Here is a 16,397-nt window from a genome sequence, read left to right as displayed (position 1 = left end):
CGACCGGTAGTAAACCAAGGCCGCATGGCAAGTCTCGGCCCAATCCGGAAATGTTTAATCCCCACACACGAAAGAAAGCTAGAAATGGCCACTGGAGGAGAACGAAGCGCCGGAATGCAAAACGGACAACGGGAAAAATGCTCGAATGCATGAGATGAACACGTATGCAAATGCAATGCATGTGATGACATGATATGAGATGCACGAAAACAAAAACAACACACGGAGAATAAGACCCGAACCCGAGAATTAAATATAACTTAATGCCGGAAACGGCATGAGTTGGAGTACAATTCGGGAAGGTTACATATGGGGCGTTACCGATCTTGACGAAACCAAGGGTCTCGGCGGAGGCCATGGTGCTCCTGATTGCACCAAGATGAACTAGCAGCAGCAAGGGCGTCGGGGAGGACGGCCTCAGGTCAAAGCTACCACGAAGCAGAGGCGAGGCCACGATACTGCTGGATCTGGCGACGGGGCAGCTTCTCCCCGTCCGGCAAGACGGCAGGAGCGTGGGGACGACGAGAGGGTGCAGCAGATGCTTCTGTCGGCGGCGACGTCTAGGCGGGTTGAGGGCGATGCGGAGAACCAGGAGGAGAGGCAGGGCGACGGTCGGACGGCAGGGCCTCAGCAGCAGGGGGGCGGCCATGGCGGAGCTTGGCTGCTCGTGGAGGATGGCGGGCGCCGGAGCTCCTGCTCTGCTGTAGCGGGCATGGGGACGAGGAGTGGAGCTCGAGCGTCGTGGCCCGAGAGAGAGAGGCTGCAGGCCTGGAGGGATCGAGAGGAAAGAGCGAGAGGAAGATGGGATCGAGGGAGACGGGGAGGTTCGAAGGAGATGGGGGTCGAGCGCGGCTTTCCTCTCCTGGCGGCGCGAGGGAAGGAATCGAGGGAGAGGGAGATGTGGGATATTGGGATCGGGGCCTAGGGTTAGGATGGCAGAGGGGTTGTTGGGCCGGCGCGAGAGGCCCAGGTGGGCAGGGGCGCGGCTGGCCTAGAGATGGCCCAGGTGGCCGGCGGGGATGGAGAGGCCCGGGTGGGCTGGACTCTCCTTCCTTCTACACTCTCTTCCGAAGAAAAAAAACAGCACATGGATAAGAAAGAGAAAAAAAAGGAAGGATAGGGGAAGGAGTTGGACATGCGGATAAACTTCACGGGCTCACAAAAATGAGCTTGTTCCGAGAAAAAATAGAAAAAGGCCAAGATTGCAAAGTTTAAATCCAAACTCATTTGAATTTAAACAAAAGGGTTTGAACTAAGACTCGGTAAAAGGAAGGTTCATAAATGTTGAGAAATTAGGAGGAGCTCCGGAAAATGAAGAAGGAATTTACGGACAAGGTTCGAGGTCAAGCAGCGAGATAACAAAGGCATGGGGAAATTTGCAAGTGTGTTTTAGGTGCTTCCATAAGAATGGATTATTTTATAATAGCTCCACTAATATCAGGAGGATATATTATAAAGAGAACTCACCATGTGAATTCCCTCAATTTAAATGGATCGAAGATCCATACGATTTATTTAGTTGAGTTGCAACAATTAATGATATGATGGCATGATGACATGATGCAATGCACATGATGACGTAACATGATGCAACACGCAAGCACATGACAACGCAATAACATCGAATAACTGCACGACACCTGGCACATCGGTCTCGGGTGTTACAAAATACCCCATGCTACCATCTCCCAGAGGGTACACCAAATAGCCAAAAGCTCCCTAGCTCCCGCAAGAGTGAGTAACGACCACATATGGATCCACGCAGTGGCCCTGTAAATAACCTGCAAAAAATTTATACGAGTTTGTTGAAAATCATATCATTTCTGCAGTTCCATATAGCCCAAAGTAATGCGCATACTCCTGTTCAAATATGTCCCGCACTGTTTGTCTCCACTCCATTTAGCCATGTCCCAAATAATGTGTTAACACTATTTGGACTTTTGGAGGGATGACATTAAAGGCTATATGAATCTAATGACATAAAAGTTTGGCAAAAGGATAATCAAGAAAGAGGTGTTTAATAGTTCCATCGTGATCACAAAAGCAACATCGCTTACTACTCTCCCATCTTCACTTTGCCAAGTTATCCTTGGTCTGAATCACCTCCTTGTGAACAAATCACATGAAGATTTTGATTCTTAAAGGAACTTTAATCTTTCAAATATGCAATGATTTTGGAATTGGAACAAAATCAGTTGAGTCTAGATACATAGATTTCACTGAGAAAACTCCATTCATGGATAGTGTCCTATGAATCGAATCTTGTTTATCAGAGAGGTGAATGCCCATCAGCCTTTGCATGAGATGTAGCCACGCGTCCCATCGGTCTCCTACTAAGGACCTCATTTTTTCGACAAAGAGAATATATTAATATCACGAAGATACAAATTACACACGGCCTCTGTATCAACAAGATGTCCAAAGGCATCAAGGATACACACAGCCAAAAAGAAAAAGAAAAATAAAAAGAACAGAAGAAAAAAAAGACCCTGCCACGGTGAACAATCACTAGTAGCAGCAACACTCTAACCACCACCAAAGGCAACACCCGTAATACAAAAGGGGTTCTCCAAAAGCAACGCCTCCAAGAAGGAAACAATGCACCGACGTTGTCGTTGCCCGATCGAAGATCTTGGATTTTCACCCTAGAGAAAGTCCGAGTTCAACCAAAACAATGCCTTCAACAAGGCCATTGCCAGGCACAACCAATAAAGGCCAGACCTTGGGCTTTCGCCCTGGGAATCGAGACTTGGTACTCGAGGAGCACCACCAAAAATGTAGTCCTCCAGTGCTACCGCCCCCGCTTGCCGAGGTCGCTGAAACAAGTCACCATACACCTAGCACACAATCTGCATCACCGAAGCTTCAAGACCTCAAATCGCAGCCGCCATAACTATCCTCACCTTTATCAATGCATTGGGAATCTTGACTTAGACATGTCCCATGACACCGATAAGAAAGCGAAGCTTCGTGACACACCCTCTTAAAGCCGTGTTGGCTGAAAATATGAGTGCGTGCAACCGGAGCCTTTCCGATCTAGATATCTAGGGGCGACATACGCCAATCCATATAGATCTCCGACAGGGAAGATTGAAACTCGTCAGTGACCAGATCCAAGAGGTCAACATCCGGTAGAAAGATGACTTGTCAGAGGAAGAGTGTTAGGGCGAAGATCCGGCGGAACCAGATCGGGGCAAGCCACCATCATGGACAGGAGCTCCACCACGACCCAGCCCACCGCCGGACGGGCCCTTGCCTGAGCTGCAGCGAGGTGTCGACGCACTGCACTGACCGACCAGAACTACCGCCTCATTCTGATGTGCAACCATGGTGGTCGCAGTCGAGATCAGAAGAATTCAACGGGTCGGCCCGCCACCACCCACCGTGAAGGCTTTGCCCAACGGCACATAGGCAGCGATGAGAAGAGATGAAGGAGAGAGTGCTGGCACCATCGGCATGGAGGCTCTGCAGGCGCTCCGCCTCGATTCGCCAACAGCCAAATAGGGGCCGGCCTTTAGTGGGTCAGCACTAAGGACCTCATGAACTGGATGTTTAGAGGAACAGACTGTAATACTGCAGCAATATAAGCGTCCTTATGATGTATAATATTATAAAGAGCCAGCTTCATATTTCTAGCCTTTGGTAGATCATGTTCCATGAAAATGGTTATGTCGTCAGCGTATAGTAGTATGGACACCCCACCATCCACAAGGTGGGGTATGAGTCCGCCTACTTGCCTGTCCTGTTTACCCCTACCAATAAGAATTGCCAACATATCTGCCACTATGTTGAACAAGGTAGGAGACATCAGGCCCCCCTTTCTTAGGCCCCTTTGCATATGAAAATAATGACATATGTTTTCATTCACTTTAATCTTTACGCTACCTTTTTTACAAAGGAATCGACCTGATTCCTCCAGGAATGGTCGAAACTTCGCACAAGATGATTTGCCTTTAAAATACCGTGTGCGGAACTTCGCACACGGTGTGTATATTAAACAATGTGTGCTATGCTCCCAATCATCGCATATAGCTTGATTCTGAGCATTTTGCTAGGCTGATGTTGGGCTTTATTAGTTGTCAACATTTTTTAGTGTCTACTTGGTAAAAATCTTTTCAGGCTTGGACTCATGGACACAGAAGTAAAGCAGCGTAAGCAGGTTTCAGTTGTTAATAGAAAAAGAACTGCCATGCCAACTGACTCGTCCTAAAGAGGTATCCACATTTTCTTGTCTACTATAAATGATAAAACTCTCTCAAGGTTTGTTTTGCCCTCAGTTTCATTCCAACAAACAGCGAGGTAGGTAGCTGCTAGCAGATGTGTCTCTTTGCCATCATTTGTGTTGTTGATGGGCAACGTTGTATGATGAATCTTTGGTTTCTGTTGTGTTAATCTTAGTTAATTGTAACCCGCAAAAAAATCTTAGTTAATTGTATGCTTAAAATTATTGAGCTTTTATATTAAAGAACATCTTAGACAGTACCGTCCATATGATTGATCACTTCTTCTTGTGCTTCTATTGAGTTCTGCGCTACTAGCTAGGTAGACTTCTTTCCATACCACAACATTGTTGATATTCCAGAAGGAAAAAGAAGAGTGGGAGGCTGGAGAACCTTGTTTCGAACAGACGATCATTTGCCAGAGCGATTGAGAATGTTTTTGCACTGTCTTTCCTAGTTAAAGACGTCAGCCTGGAAATAACCATTGATGACAATGGGCACCAATCCATATAGTTTGCAAGGGCTTTCCCATGTGGTTTCAGTTGTGCTTTAATCGTACTACAGGGATGCTTGTGCATCTAATGTTATTCTGTTTGAAGGCTTTCATGTGGCAATAAACATTGATAACCATGAATGAAGTATTCTACAAGCGATCAGTTTGAAGGTTTTCACCGCAGCATCTGGACCGGTGCTGAACAGAACTACTTACTGGTGGCCAAATGGATATTTGGACTTTGGCAAAAGTGGCAAATCAAAGAGATTTTCCAACGGGCCCTAAAACACGAAATGTTCTTCTTATCTTGATTTTTGAGTTGCGGGGAGTCAATCGCGTACGTACCTGGCCGACCGATCCCAGCACGCACGGACGGACGGAAGAGCAGCAGGCAGGCCACCGAGCCGGATGGACGGGAGAGAGACGAGACGAGTTGGTCCATACTATGTACTTAGTCGTCACTCGTCAGTTCATAGTCCGGAAGAAAAGACTGGTTCTCGTTTTTTCTTTTTCGCATGGAAGACTGGTTCTTGTTGAAAGTGTTAGAATAAATTCGAGGCATACCGTTGATCATCCAAGAACCAAGCAATCACATAAGGCACGACTCCGAGATTTGTTAACGAGGTTCACCGATATGGCTACATCCTCGGGGCATGACTACGGGCGCTCCTCTCCGTGACACCGTCACAATACCGCACACCGGCCACCCGGGCGCCGGCACACGCCGCCGGCTCCCCCTTGCGCGCCTGTGCTATTATGTTGGCATAGGTTACATCGTGTGTCTAGCCCCACTATATATGAGAGGACTAGGATACAAGTGTCCTACTTGGACACGACTACATATCCTATGTAAACACAATACAACTCCTAGTCCAACTGTAACCTACCTTGTACACAATATTCGACACAACTCTAACAAACTCCACCTTGGCGAATATTCTACACCACCTTGAGTTCGTCAATGCATCAAACTTCCATGTACATTGGACTTGAGCTTATTCCATGAGTACCGCTGCTACTCCAAAGACTCCATGCGACTCCACCTGCAACTTGTAGTCCATTCTTTACTTGACAACAGTCAACACTCGAGCAAAATTAAGTTCATTGTTACTCTAGTTTGTGCTCCCAACTTCCAGAGTATCCGCTCAACACTGATCACTGACCTGCGTGAAAGTGAACAACTCACATATTGAGTATCACACATAAGAGTTGCCTGAACTCAACATCACCGCTCCTTTCTTGACCGCCTGTCTGAAACTTGAAGGAATTTCACCGTTGCTTGTAGTCATCCCGAGTCAAATTCACAGTTGTCTCACCACATGTATGACCACCAGAGCCCTGGCCCGTCTCCATGTCCCGTGCGTACCGCACGCCTCGCCGCTATTACCGCGTCGAGCCTCCGCTGTCCCGGTCGAGTCTCAAGGGCCGCGAAACCCACACCACTCAACCCCCACTTCAGAGTACCACTGATCATTGCCGACCGATGACGAGTTTCATGCTTCCATCAGACCACTGGGCTCCAGTCCAAACTGCATGTCACTCGCTTTTTCCAGCTGAATAGGCTTCGACCCTGTCGACTTACGCCGTAGCCCCTCAATCCAGCTCCACCTTCAACATGACTCCATGGTGGTTGTACGTGCCACCCCGCGCCCCGTTGACTCCAAGTTCTCATGTGCACCGTCTTGAATCAACCCCGCGCCATAGTCTTGTCAAAGCCACACAAGCGCTCGGGGGCCTGCACCACGTGTTTCCACGCCCAGAAGTCGGTCGCCATCAGCATCACGCTCCTATGTCGTTGTCGCCGATCCCACCACTGTCTTCTGTACCAACCGACTTACGTCGATCCCGCCAGACTGTCCAGTCCGACCCAGCCAAACTATGTCCGACTGCACGACACGTTCCAGACTCCTCAAGCCGTTGACATTCGCCATGCATACACAACTGTACCGACAAAGAAATCCAAAGAAAAATATCTTGTAGCTTTTCCATGTGAATACTCCAAAAGAGATCAACAAACTCTTAATTCACCACACGTTCATAGCTTCTAGACTTTTTTTTATTTCTTTCTTGATAGCAAACACGTCACGACTGACTCTGTCCTTGTGCCGAATTTCTCTTTTGTCCAAACAAATCTCTAATACGCTGCACATACGAGCACCTTGGCAATTCAGTATGGAACAAGGCTCCCATAAGAGCATCCCAGCCCGGCCTACTACCAGACCACCATGGCCCCCACGTGGCTTCACCTCGGGTCCCTGTTTCCACTCTCGGCCTCAGGCCACGCAGCCTGCTGCCTTCGAGCAAGTGCCAAACCAGCAGCTTGGCCGACGGCTACTGTCCGATCAATCTGATAGCTACCGCTGGACCTCACGACAGCTGCACCAATGCGCGCCCAACGAGGCCGCTTCCAGGCGCCACACTGAACGATATGCCTGCCGCTTGCTCGATTCAACGCCGTCGACTCCGCTTCCGATTGCTTTTCCAAAACGCCGACTCCGAACAGATATTGTTGCCACCGTTCCGATCCGTCGACCGGTTTCAAATTCTACAACAATGATCTCTCAGATTCTGTTCCTCTAGATCAACTCAATCACAGCCTCCAAACAACCTAGCTCATGATACCACTTGTTAGAATAAATTCAAGGCATACCGTTGATCATCCAAGGACCAAGCAATCACACGAGGCACGACACCGAGATTTGTTAACGAGGTTCACCGATATGGCTACATTCTCGGGGGATGACTACGGGCGCTCCTCTCCGTGACACCGTCACAATACCGCACACCGGCCACCCGGGCGCCGGCACACGCCGCCGGCTCCCCCTTGCGCGCCTGTGCTATTATGTTGGCATAGGTTACATCGTGTGTCTAGCCCCACTATATATGAGAGGCCTAGGATACAAGTGTCCTACTTGGACACGACTACATATCCTATGTAAACACAATACAACTCCTAGTCCAACTGTAACTTACCTTGTACACAATATTCGTCACAACTCTAACAGAAAGGTGCCAAAGTCAACAAATATTTGCCGCGCGGGGGAGATGAGGGTACATACAGGTACGTACCCCACCCGGTCAACCCTTTCCGGGCGGGTGTCCAACAGCACGGAGCCCTTCTATAATTCGGTGAAGATGGCGTCAAGCACACGCCGCAGTAGAATGTGGCTGCAGGGCGATTAGTACCTCTCTCTAAGAATTAAAGCACCCAGCACACAATTACGTGAAGCAAACCAACCTATGATTGGATGGTTAGTGGTATCCCCAGCCCATCAGGGTTCAAGTCTTGTTGCTCGTATTATTTCTGAATTTATTTCAGAATTTTCGAAGGTGCTCGTAGAGATAGGGTGTGCGTGTGTACGTTTATAGGAGTGGGTGTATGCGTGTATGCATGAACGCTTGTGACTGTACTGTATTAAAAAAAATCACACGTGACGTGATTACTATAATTATAAGCATTAATTCACGGAAACTGGCGAGCGTTCCTTCGGTTTTGAATGCTCACGACACAACTGCCACACCATATATAGTAGTTTTTCGACCAGTCTAGTACATTTTCTCCAGTGTAGTACTCCTTTCGTTTCAGTTTACAAGGCTTGCCAGTATCCCTAGGTTGTCAATTTTATCACCGTAATATAAACTATATAATATAAAAATTATACCGTTTGAAAATAGAACATCTGAGGTTTATAATGATATGTTTTTTGTAATATATGGCTTCTATTAAGTTGGTTAAATTGACAACCTAGGGGTATGCGTACGCCTTATAAACTGAGAGTACTACTAGTATATAAAGTCAATGAATGATCATTGGAGTATGACCAGATATAGTACTAAATAAAGAACTCAAGTCACCATGTGCAGAGCTTAATTAGACCTCATCTTTGGACGGCTCCGTTAAGCTTTTATGCTTTCATGGAGAAGGCATACTCCCATCGTTTCAGCTGATTGATCACGGCGAGCGTGTGCTTCTGTAGTTCCCTGTAGAATGGATAGATCCAGCATCTTGTTAGCGTGCGTATTAGTTTTGTTTGAAATTCGGAGCCACCGTATGAAACAGAACAACATATGTACATGGCACGCAATGTACAGAAAGCCTATTTAGAAGGCTGCATTTAGATAGTAAAACTTGCTACAGCACTTACAATGTTTTTGATGCGGCAAGCCTGGTTCACACAACAGCCTTAGTTCACTGTTGTCCGCATTTATGTACCATCTGGGGACCGGTGAGTTGTTGTATACACTGTGCCAAAGACTTGATGATGCTCTCATATCCATAACCTTAACCTCTTCTAATGATTTTCAGGTTTTCAAGGCTCTCCGGAAGGAACTCTAGTTTCTTACAGAATGATAGGTCGAGTGTTTGAAGGTTTTTGAGGCTTCCAAGGCTCTCTGGAAGGGACTCTAGTTTCCAGCACTGTGAGCGATTGAGTGTTTGAAGGTTTTCGAGGCTTCCAAGGCTCTCCGGAAGGGACTCTAATTTATAGCAAAATGAGAGGTCGAGTGCTTGAAGGTTTTTGAGGCTTACAAGGCTCTTTGGAAGGGACTTTAATTCCACACACCATGAGAGGTCTAGTGTTTGAAGGTCTGTGAGGCTTCCAAGGCTCTCCGGAAGGGACTCTAGTTCATAGCAGCTTGCAAGGCCGAGTGTTTGTAGGTTTTCGAGGCTTCCAATGTTCTCTGGAAGGGACTCTAGTTTATAGCAAGATGAGAGGTCGAGTGCTTGAAGGTTTTTGAGGCTTCCAAAACTCTCTGGAATGAACTCTAATTTCCAGCAGTCTGAGAGGTCGAGTGCTTGAAGGTTTTCGAGGCTTCCAAGACTCTCTGGAAGGGACTCTAGTTTCCACAAGGTTTGGAGGTCAAGGGTTTGAAGATTTTTGAGGCCTCCAAGGCTCTTCGGAAGGGACTCTAGTTCATAGCAGCTTGCAAGGCCGAGCGTTTGAAGTCTTTCGAGGCTTCCAAGGCTCTCTGGAAGGGACTCTAGTTTATAGCAGGATGAGAGGTCGAGTGCTTCAAGGTTTTTGAGGCTTCCAAGACTCTCTGGAAGGGACTCTAGTTTTAAGCAGTCTGAGAGGTTGAGTGTTTGAAGGTTTTCGAGGCTTCCAAGGCTCTCTGGAAGGGACTCTAGTTTCCAGCAGGCTTGGAGGTCAAGTGTTTGAAGGTTTTTGAGGCTTCCAAGGCTCTCCGGAAGGGACTCTAGTTTATAGCAGGATGAGAGGTCGAGTGCTTGAAGGTTTTTGAGGCTTCCAAGGTTCTCTGGAAGGGACTTTAATTCCATACACCATGAGAGGTCTAGTGTTTGAAGGTGTGTGAGGCTTCCAAGGCTCTTTGGAAGGGACTCTAGCTTATTGCATTTTGAGAGGTCTAGAGTTTGAAGGTTTTTGAGGCTTCCAAGGCTCTTTGGAATGGACTCTAGCTTATTGCACTCTGAGAGGTCTAGTGTTTGAAGGTTTGTGAAGCTTCCAAGGCTCTCTGGAAGGGACTTTAGGTTACGACATTGTGAGAGGTCCAGTGTTTGAAGGTTTATTAGGCTTCCAAGACTCTCTGAAAGGGACTCTAGCTTATTGCACCATGAGAGGTCAAGTGTTTGGAAGGTTTTTTATGCTTCCAAGGCTCTCTGGTATGACTTCGACACTGATACAAGCAGACAAGTCAAGATGCGCTAGAGACTCAAGTTTGCTAACCGAGCTTGGTATTGCTGAAATTTTGCCTAAACCACTAAGGTTCAGGTAACGTAATTTTGAGAGTCGAGTGATACTCTCGGGAAATTACCGATCTTGCAGCCTCGGAGCAATAAGAACCTCCAGTTGCTTCAGTTGTCCTAGAGCGCTTGGAAACTCTGTGATGGGGCATCCAGATAGATCCAAGACACGCAAGCACTTTGGAAATGAAAATGCACCACCATGAAATTCACAGTCTGTAAAATGTATCGCCCTTAACTTAGGTGGGAAAATAGTTGACATTTTCCTTGCCTTGATGTAATCTGAAATATTACAGTTTGTAAGAGACACATAGTGGCAGTATTCTTTTCTTCTAGCATCGCTCCCTATTTCAGCATCAAAGACAACCAACTCTTCAGCAATGACTGATCTTGCGAGATCATGCACCAGATCGTGCATGGTCAAGATTGTTTTTGCAAATATCTGAAACCCAAAAAATAGCATTAATTTCTCCAGAAAAGTTGTCAAGAGAATAATATTATTTATAGAAATGACGTTACATGATCCTTTTGGAAAAAGATTGATATGCTCAACTTAGCAGGTCATAAGTGGCGAAAGTGGTTGTGGTGCAAATGTGGACATGTTTAGAGAACTGGGAAACTGAAATTCAAATTCTCTCGGAGAACAGGGCCTGAGTCAGCGTGCGGGTCTTGCCGGGATAAGAGGATCAAATCTGACATGAAGTTCTTCCTCAAATGGCACCACATAATTTTCTGGTCAAGCCGTGTTTCTCTTGTATTTTTTGTTTTCTGCTCGACCGAATAAAAGGAAACAACAATGTGGAGTGATGGCCCGTGATTATAGGAAGTGGGTGTTTCTCTCATGATCAGAAAATACTCCTACTGCGAACCAACCTGTGGTTGAATGGTTAGAGAGATTGTGGTATCCCCAACCCATTAGGGTTCAAGTCCTAGTGCTCGCATTTATTCCTGAATTTATTTTAGGATTTCCGGCGATATGCATTCAATGGGAGGAGACGTTCCTGTCGACGACGAGGTGCGTGTGTGTTCATAGGGATGAGTGTATGCGCGTGTATATGAGCGCTTGTGTCTATAGTATGTTCAACAAAAAATACTTCTATTATATCTAGCGCCTTCCAAAAAAATGCTTGCCTGATTTGTTGGATGCGAAAATCACGGTTGAGCGTTTCTCCAACAATCAGAAAATTACGGCCGATCGAGTATTTCTCCCGGATGGTGGCCTGCGTTAAGTGCGTGCTATGCTGAAACAGCTGCCATTTCCGTGCTTTTCCAAGAAAACTGTATTTTCTGACCGAACTGAAGAAATTGTATTGTCTGACGAAACTGAATTCTAACAGCTTATGGCTACAACTGACGAAACTGGAATTTTTGTAAGACGAGGAGGAGGTAGTCTATATGGACAGGTGAAGACGGCGACGGTCGACGATGGAGGGCAGGTGCAGCGTTCCCTACACTGCTCCTCTAGTACTCCTTTCCCCTTGTGCAGGTGCAGATGAGGAGGTGTTGGTCGACGAGACAAAGTGGGTGTTGGTGTCAAAACTGGCAGATCTCGGGTAGGGGGGCCCAAGCTGTGAGTCTAAGGATTGATGGTAATGAGGGACAATAGGGACACGGTGTTTACATAGGTTCGGACCCTCTTAAAGAAGGTAAAACCCTACATCCTGCTTGATTGTATTCGATGAGTATAGGGGTTACAAGAGTTGATCTACCTCGAGTTCGTAATAGCTAAACCCAAGTTGTCTAGCCTATGATTATTCTGATGGGCTCTACGGATTAACCCCTCCGGTTTATAATACACACCGGAGGGGCCTAGGGTTGTACAGAGTCGACTTGTAGAAGAAGGAAACATTACACCCGGACATAAAACTTACCATTCTACACACGTAGGAGTCCTACCCGGACACAGGGATGGTCTTCTGCTTTATCTTCACGGCCCATTAGCCCAACCCATATCGAATAGACCGGACACATGATGATCCCTTAATCCAGGACTCCCTCAGTGGGAGACGAGATGGCGGAAAGAGGAGGAGGTGCAGGTGGTCGACGACGGCAACGGCAGGTCGGCGACCAATGGAGGCGGAGCTCCCTTCCTCCTGCAACTATGGCGGGTAGTGGCTCGGGAATTGGGATCGGGGGGCTATGCCCTGGTAACGATGGACTGCAGTCTTGGGCTGGGCCAAAAGTCACGGTCCGACCGAGCGGACCGAGCTTTAACCGGACCGGACTGAAGTCTTTTCCGGTCTTCTTGGCCCGGACCGAACAATTTCTCTAGCAGGCCTGGACCGTACGGTCCGGTCCTGAATGGGCCACGAGCGGGCCTAAAAGCTTTCTCGTGTCGTCCATCCTGACTTGTTACCATTACTGGGATGAACCAAACTAAACAGGCAATTGTCTGTCACACCCCTAATCCCACAATGATCTGATTCCCTTTTCATTTACGTTACCACTCTCTGAGCCAAGCATGTCCTAATGTGCACTAGGGCACTTCACTGACACATATTCAAGACTCTTAATTAAGTAATTCCATCATGTACGTGTTGCATTGTTTTAGGGAAAATTATTGTCCAGCCAAAAATAGACTGGATTTGATAAGCCAAACAAAATAAATACTATGCATTAACTGTGTGTAGTGATCTAAATGGCTGGTTTTTGGCAAGGGTAACTACTGCAGGATGGATGGAGGAGTTACTTTTCTTTTTTCTTGAGGCAAGTCCATATATTTGTTCCACCACACTGGTGCACCAATATCTTCAGCGCTTTATTTGCCACTAAGGGCAAAACATATACATGGATTAATGTACCAAACAGAAGCGGCTGCCCTGACGTAAGGCGCCTGCCGTTGTGGCACTGCCATGTGGGCCTGTTTTCTAGTGGGCCCACCTGCCAGTGGCCGAACGGCAGAGGATCCTCGTCCGTACCAAACTGTCAACATATATAACATGTATGCTTTTGCACTATAATTGTTGCATGCCATTTGATAATTGAGTAAAAAAGAATGTTCTTTATTCTATACTTTACAGGTAGTATGCCATAGTAACTCACCTCGGGCAATTGTGTATGCTGAAGGAAAGACATCCCAAGGAATTGCCTAACATACTTCTCGCCAAGTTGTATGGCCGAAAAGTTATTAGATGGCTCAATGAAACCCAGAGCAATCCATTGCTGGATAAGATCATCTTTACTTATACTGTGACCTTTACGAAAGATGCCACAATAGGCAAAGCATAACCTCAAATATGGTGTCAAAGTATTGTAACTTAACTTCAAGGATGGTAACACTGTACTGTCGGAAAATGGTTCATCCCAAATATCAGTATTACACATTGCTTCCCAGTCAGTAAGATCCATTCCAGATAGCAAGAATCCAAGTGCTTGAGCTGCCAATGGCAAACCTCCACATTTCCTTGCAATCATCTGTCCAACTGGTTCAACTTTCTCTTTATCAGCTCTAGATTCAAAGCCACTGTTTTGCTTGATTATTCTCCAACACATATCATTGTCCAAGGGATCTAGCATATATGCTTCAACAGTACAGATTTTTCTTGCAATGTCTATGCTGCGTGTTGTGACTAAAACTCTCATCTTGGAGCTTACATTCAACATAAGCTTGAGTTGATCCAGTTGGAAGTTATCTGTCTCCCATAGGTCATCCAAAACAATTAGAGTCTTCTTATCTTGAAGTAGATGTTTAAGATGTTGGTTTATCAACTGCCTTGTATCTAGATTTTGGCTTCCTTTTTCTACTTGAGAAATTATGGAGTTCCCAATTTTTTTCAAGTCAAACACCTGGGATACATAGACCCATACCCGATGATTATAATCTTTGAACTGACCATCATTGAAGACCAGTTGTGCCAAAGTTGTCTTTCCTATGCCTCCAAGCCCACAGATAGGAAGAATTGTAGTATCTTCTTTGTTGCTGCTTGTGGCTAACAAAGAAAGAACATTCATCCTGTCTTTGTCTCTCCCTATGATGAGTGATTCAATCACATCTGATGTTGTTTCCCGTCGATCAGGAAACTGGTGCACACTAATTAGGCTGGAGTTATCATGTGTGAATTTGAAACTCTCGTGATCATCTTTGATCTTCCTCAGCTGACCTCTCATCTTCTTCATCTTATAAGCCATGGTAATCTTGAGTGCAATAGCAAAACAGTCCAGCTTCCCAATCATCTACAAGGATTTTCAACAAGTGATTATGATATAATATAAAACCTTGGAGCAACTACACCCGGCTTTAATAAGATGTAGTATTCTCGATCCCTCTACCCGGTAACTACATGCTGCATGGTAGATATATAAATCCCAACACAGTTGGAATTTAACATAAAACTTTTGGACGGATGTAAAACATAGCTTCCCTGTTGTAGTACAATTTTTTATTCTTATATACCTAGTTTCACTGCCGGGATTTGTACACCAGATTTAAGTAGGCTAAATGCCTCTTGTACACCCATGGCTTTAATTTTTAGAAGGGCACCAACAAATGTCAAGCTTTAAACATTGCAATTAACTAGTGCACCAGTTGCCTACACTGGAAAGTACGTTCAGATGATCACATGAACAGCAGATTTCGCTAACTGGCCCTCCCCAACACCATAATTTCACTAATCCTGCCACCACCACTGATCAAGCATGGTTTTGTGGACAATAATATAATTAATAATCAAATTATTTGACCAAAGCAACAAACTCTGTACTAGCCAAGAATATTAATTAACGAAAAACTGATCAAGATAAGGCACGGGTGGCATATGTATACCTTTCTGGAGGCTGGTTCACTATTAGCTTGGAACTCGTCGAGCATGTAAGAGATGTCGTAGGCAGCGTGCTTGAGCCGGTTGAGCCACAGCCGCACCAACTCCTCCGTGACAGACCGCCTCTCAGCATCCTTGAGCGCCGCCTCCATGTACTCTAACGTGTCCTTCATGTCCTTGAGGTCGTCCTTGAAGCTGCACAGCATCATGACCTCATCCCCAATGGCAGAACCCAGCTTATTGCCCACCGCTGAGACCACAGCCGAGGCGAGCAAACCGGCTACATGCGCCATGTTGTACCTTTTCTCTTTCAAGTTGTATGCCAATTGGAGGTGCGAACACAGCCTGAGTACCAGAAATGAAGCAGTTACCAACTCATGCATGGTCATAGGTTATGTATGAACCCATGCTCCACCGAGATGGAAAGGGATCATCTACCTTGCTTAATTGTGGTAATGCACGCAACACAGCACACGTTAGCTTTAACTTTGCCATCAGGCAAGGGTCAAGAAAAGAATCTCAAGTTTTTGAGCTGTAAAGGAAAAAGGGAAGGAACCAGGGAGAAGAAAAGAATGTGATCTCATCTCCCTCTGAAAATGAAAAGGAATAGAGAACAATCCTATTCCCTGATGCGTGCTTTGGTCTGTATGTACCTTTTGAGCTCATTGAAGACTTGCTAATTCTTTAGTTCGAGAGTTCACCGGTGGACTATCTAATTAACAGAAAGACTGGATTGCACAGTTGCCTTCATCCCCAAAAAAACACATAACCAGTTTATGATACAGATATCAGGATCACAAACAAAAAAGAGAATCGCAAGATTTGTAGGATCACTTAGTCAGGCTGGTCATGAACTCAACTTCTCTGTATCTTCTCTGTACTGACTCACCTTTTCTGTATCTTCTGCAAGGCTGCCTGACCAAATTAGCAATCTTCTGCCTGGCACCTTGGAAAATTTTCAATACCGTGCCAAAAAAATTATTGCGTCAGTATATAACTATAAAACTAGGAACAAAAAGAAAAAACACACTCTATGATAGTCTCGCTTGTTAGTTTGATTGAAGATATCTACAAAGGAGACATGAATGGCAGAAGGTCTCAATTCTTACTAAATTAGGCAACGCCACATAGATATTTACAGAGGCCATGGATGGACCCATGGAGTCAAGGAGAAAGGAGTGGCTCCTTGCGACTCAAGGCTTACCTGCTGCTACGTACGTCGACTT

At 45.9% G+C, this 16,397-nt stretch overlaps 2 protein-coding genes across 2 annotated transcripts; both read right to left on the bottom strand.

Annotated features, from left to right (window-relative positions):
• Nucleotides 1-8,864: 8,864 nt before the first annotated feature.
• LOC123129813 (disease resistance protein RUN1-like) lies at nt 8,865-10,300 on the bottom strand (the record flags this gene model as incomplete). Its single annotated transcript, XM_044549827.1, has 1 exon — nt 8,865-10,300. A coding segment is annotated over one exon (1,305 nt), but the record flags the coding sequence as incomplete, so codon positions are not given.
• Nucleotides 10,219-15,521, bottom strand: LOC123131377 (putative disease resistance protein RGA3). Its single transcript, XM_044551068.1, has 3 exons — nt 15,177-15,521; nt 13,457-14,587; nt 10,219-10,856 (listed from the first exon to the last, which is right to left on the bottom strand). The coding sequence occupies exons 1-3, from the start codon at nt 15,462-15,464 to the stop codon at nt 10,482-10,484; spliced, it is 1,794 nt and encodes a 597-aa protein (XP_044407003.1). The 5' UTR covers nt 15,465-15,521; the 3' UTR covers nt 10,219-10,481.
• Nucleotides 15,522-16,397: the final 876 nt, after the last annotated feature.

The sequence above is a fragment of the Triticum aestivum genome, chromosome 6A, assembly GCF_018294505.1.
Source record: "Triticum aestivum cultivar Chinese Spring chromosome 6A, IWGSC CS RefSeq v2.1, whole genome shotgun sequence".
In the NCBI taxonomy this organism is placed as follows: domain Eukaryota; kingdom Viridiplantae; phylum Streptophyta; class Magnoliopsida; order Poales; family Poaceae; genus Triticum; species Triticum aestivum.
The sequence above is the reverse complement of the archived record's forward strand: the minus strand, read 5'-3'. Positions and strand labels throughout refer to the sequence as shown.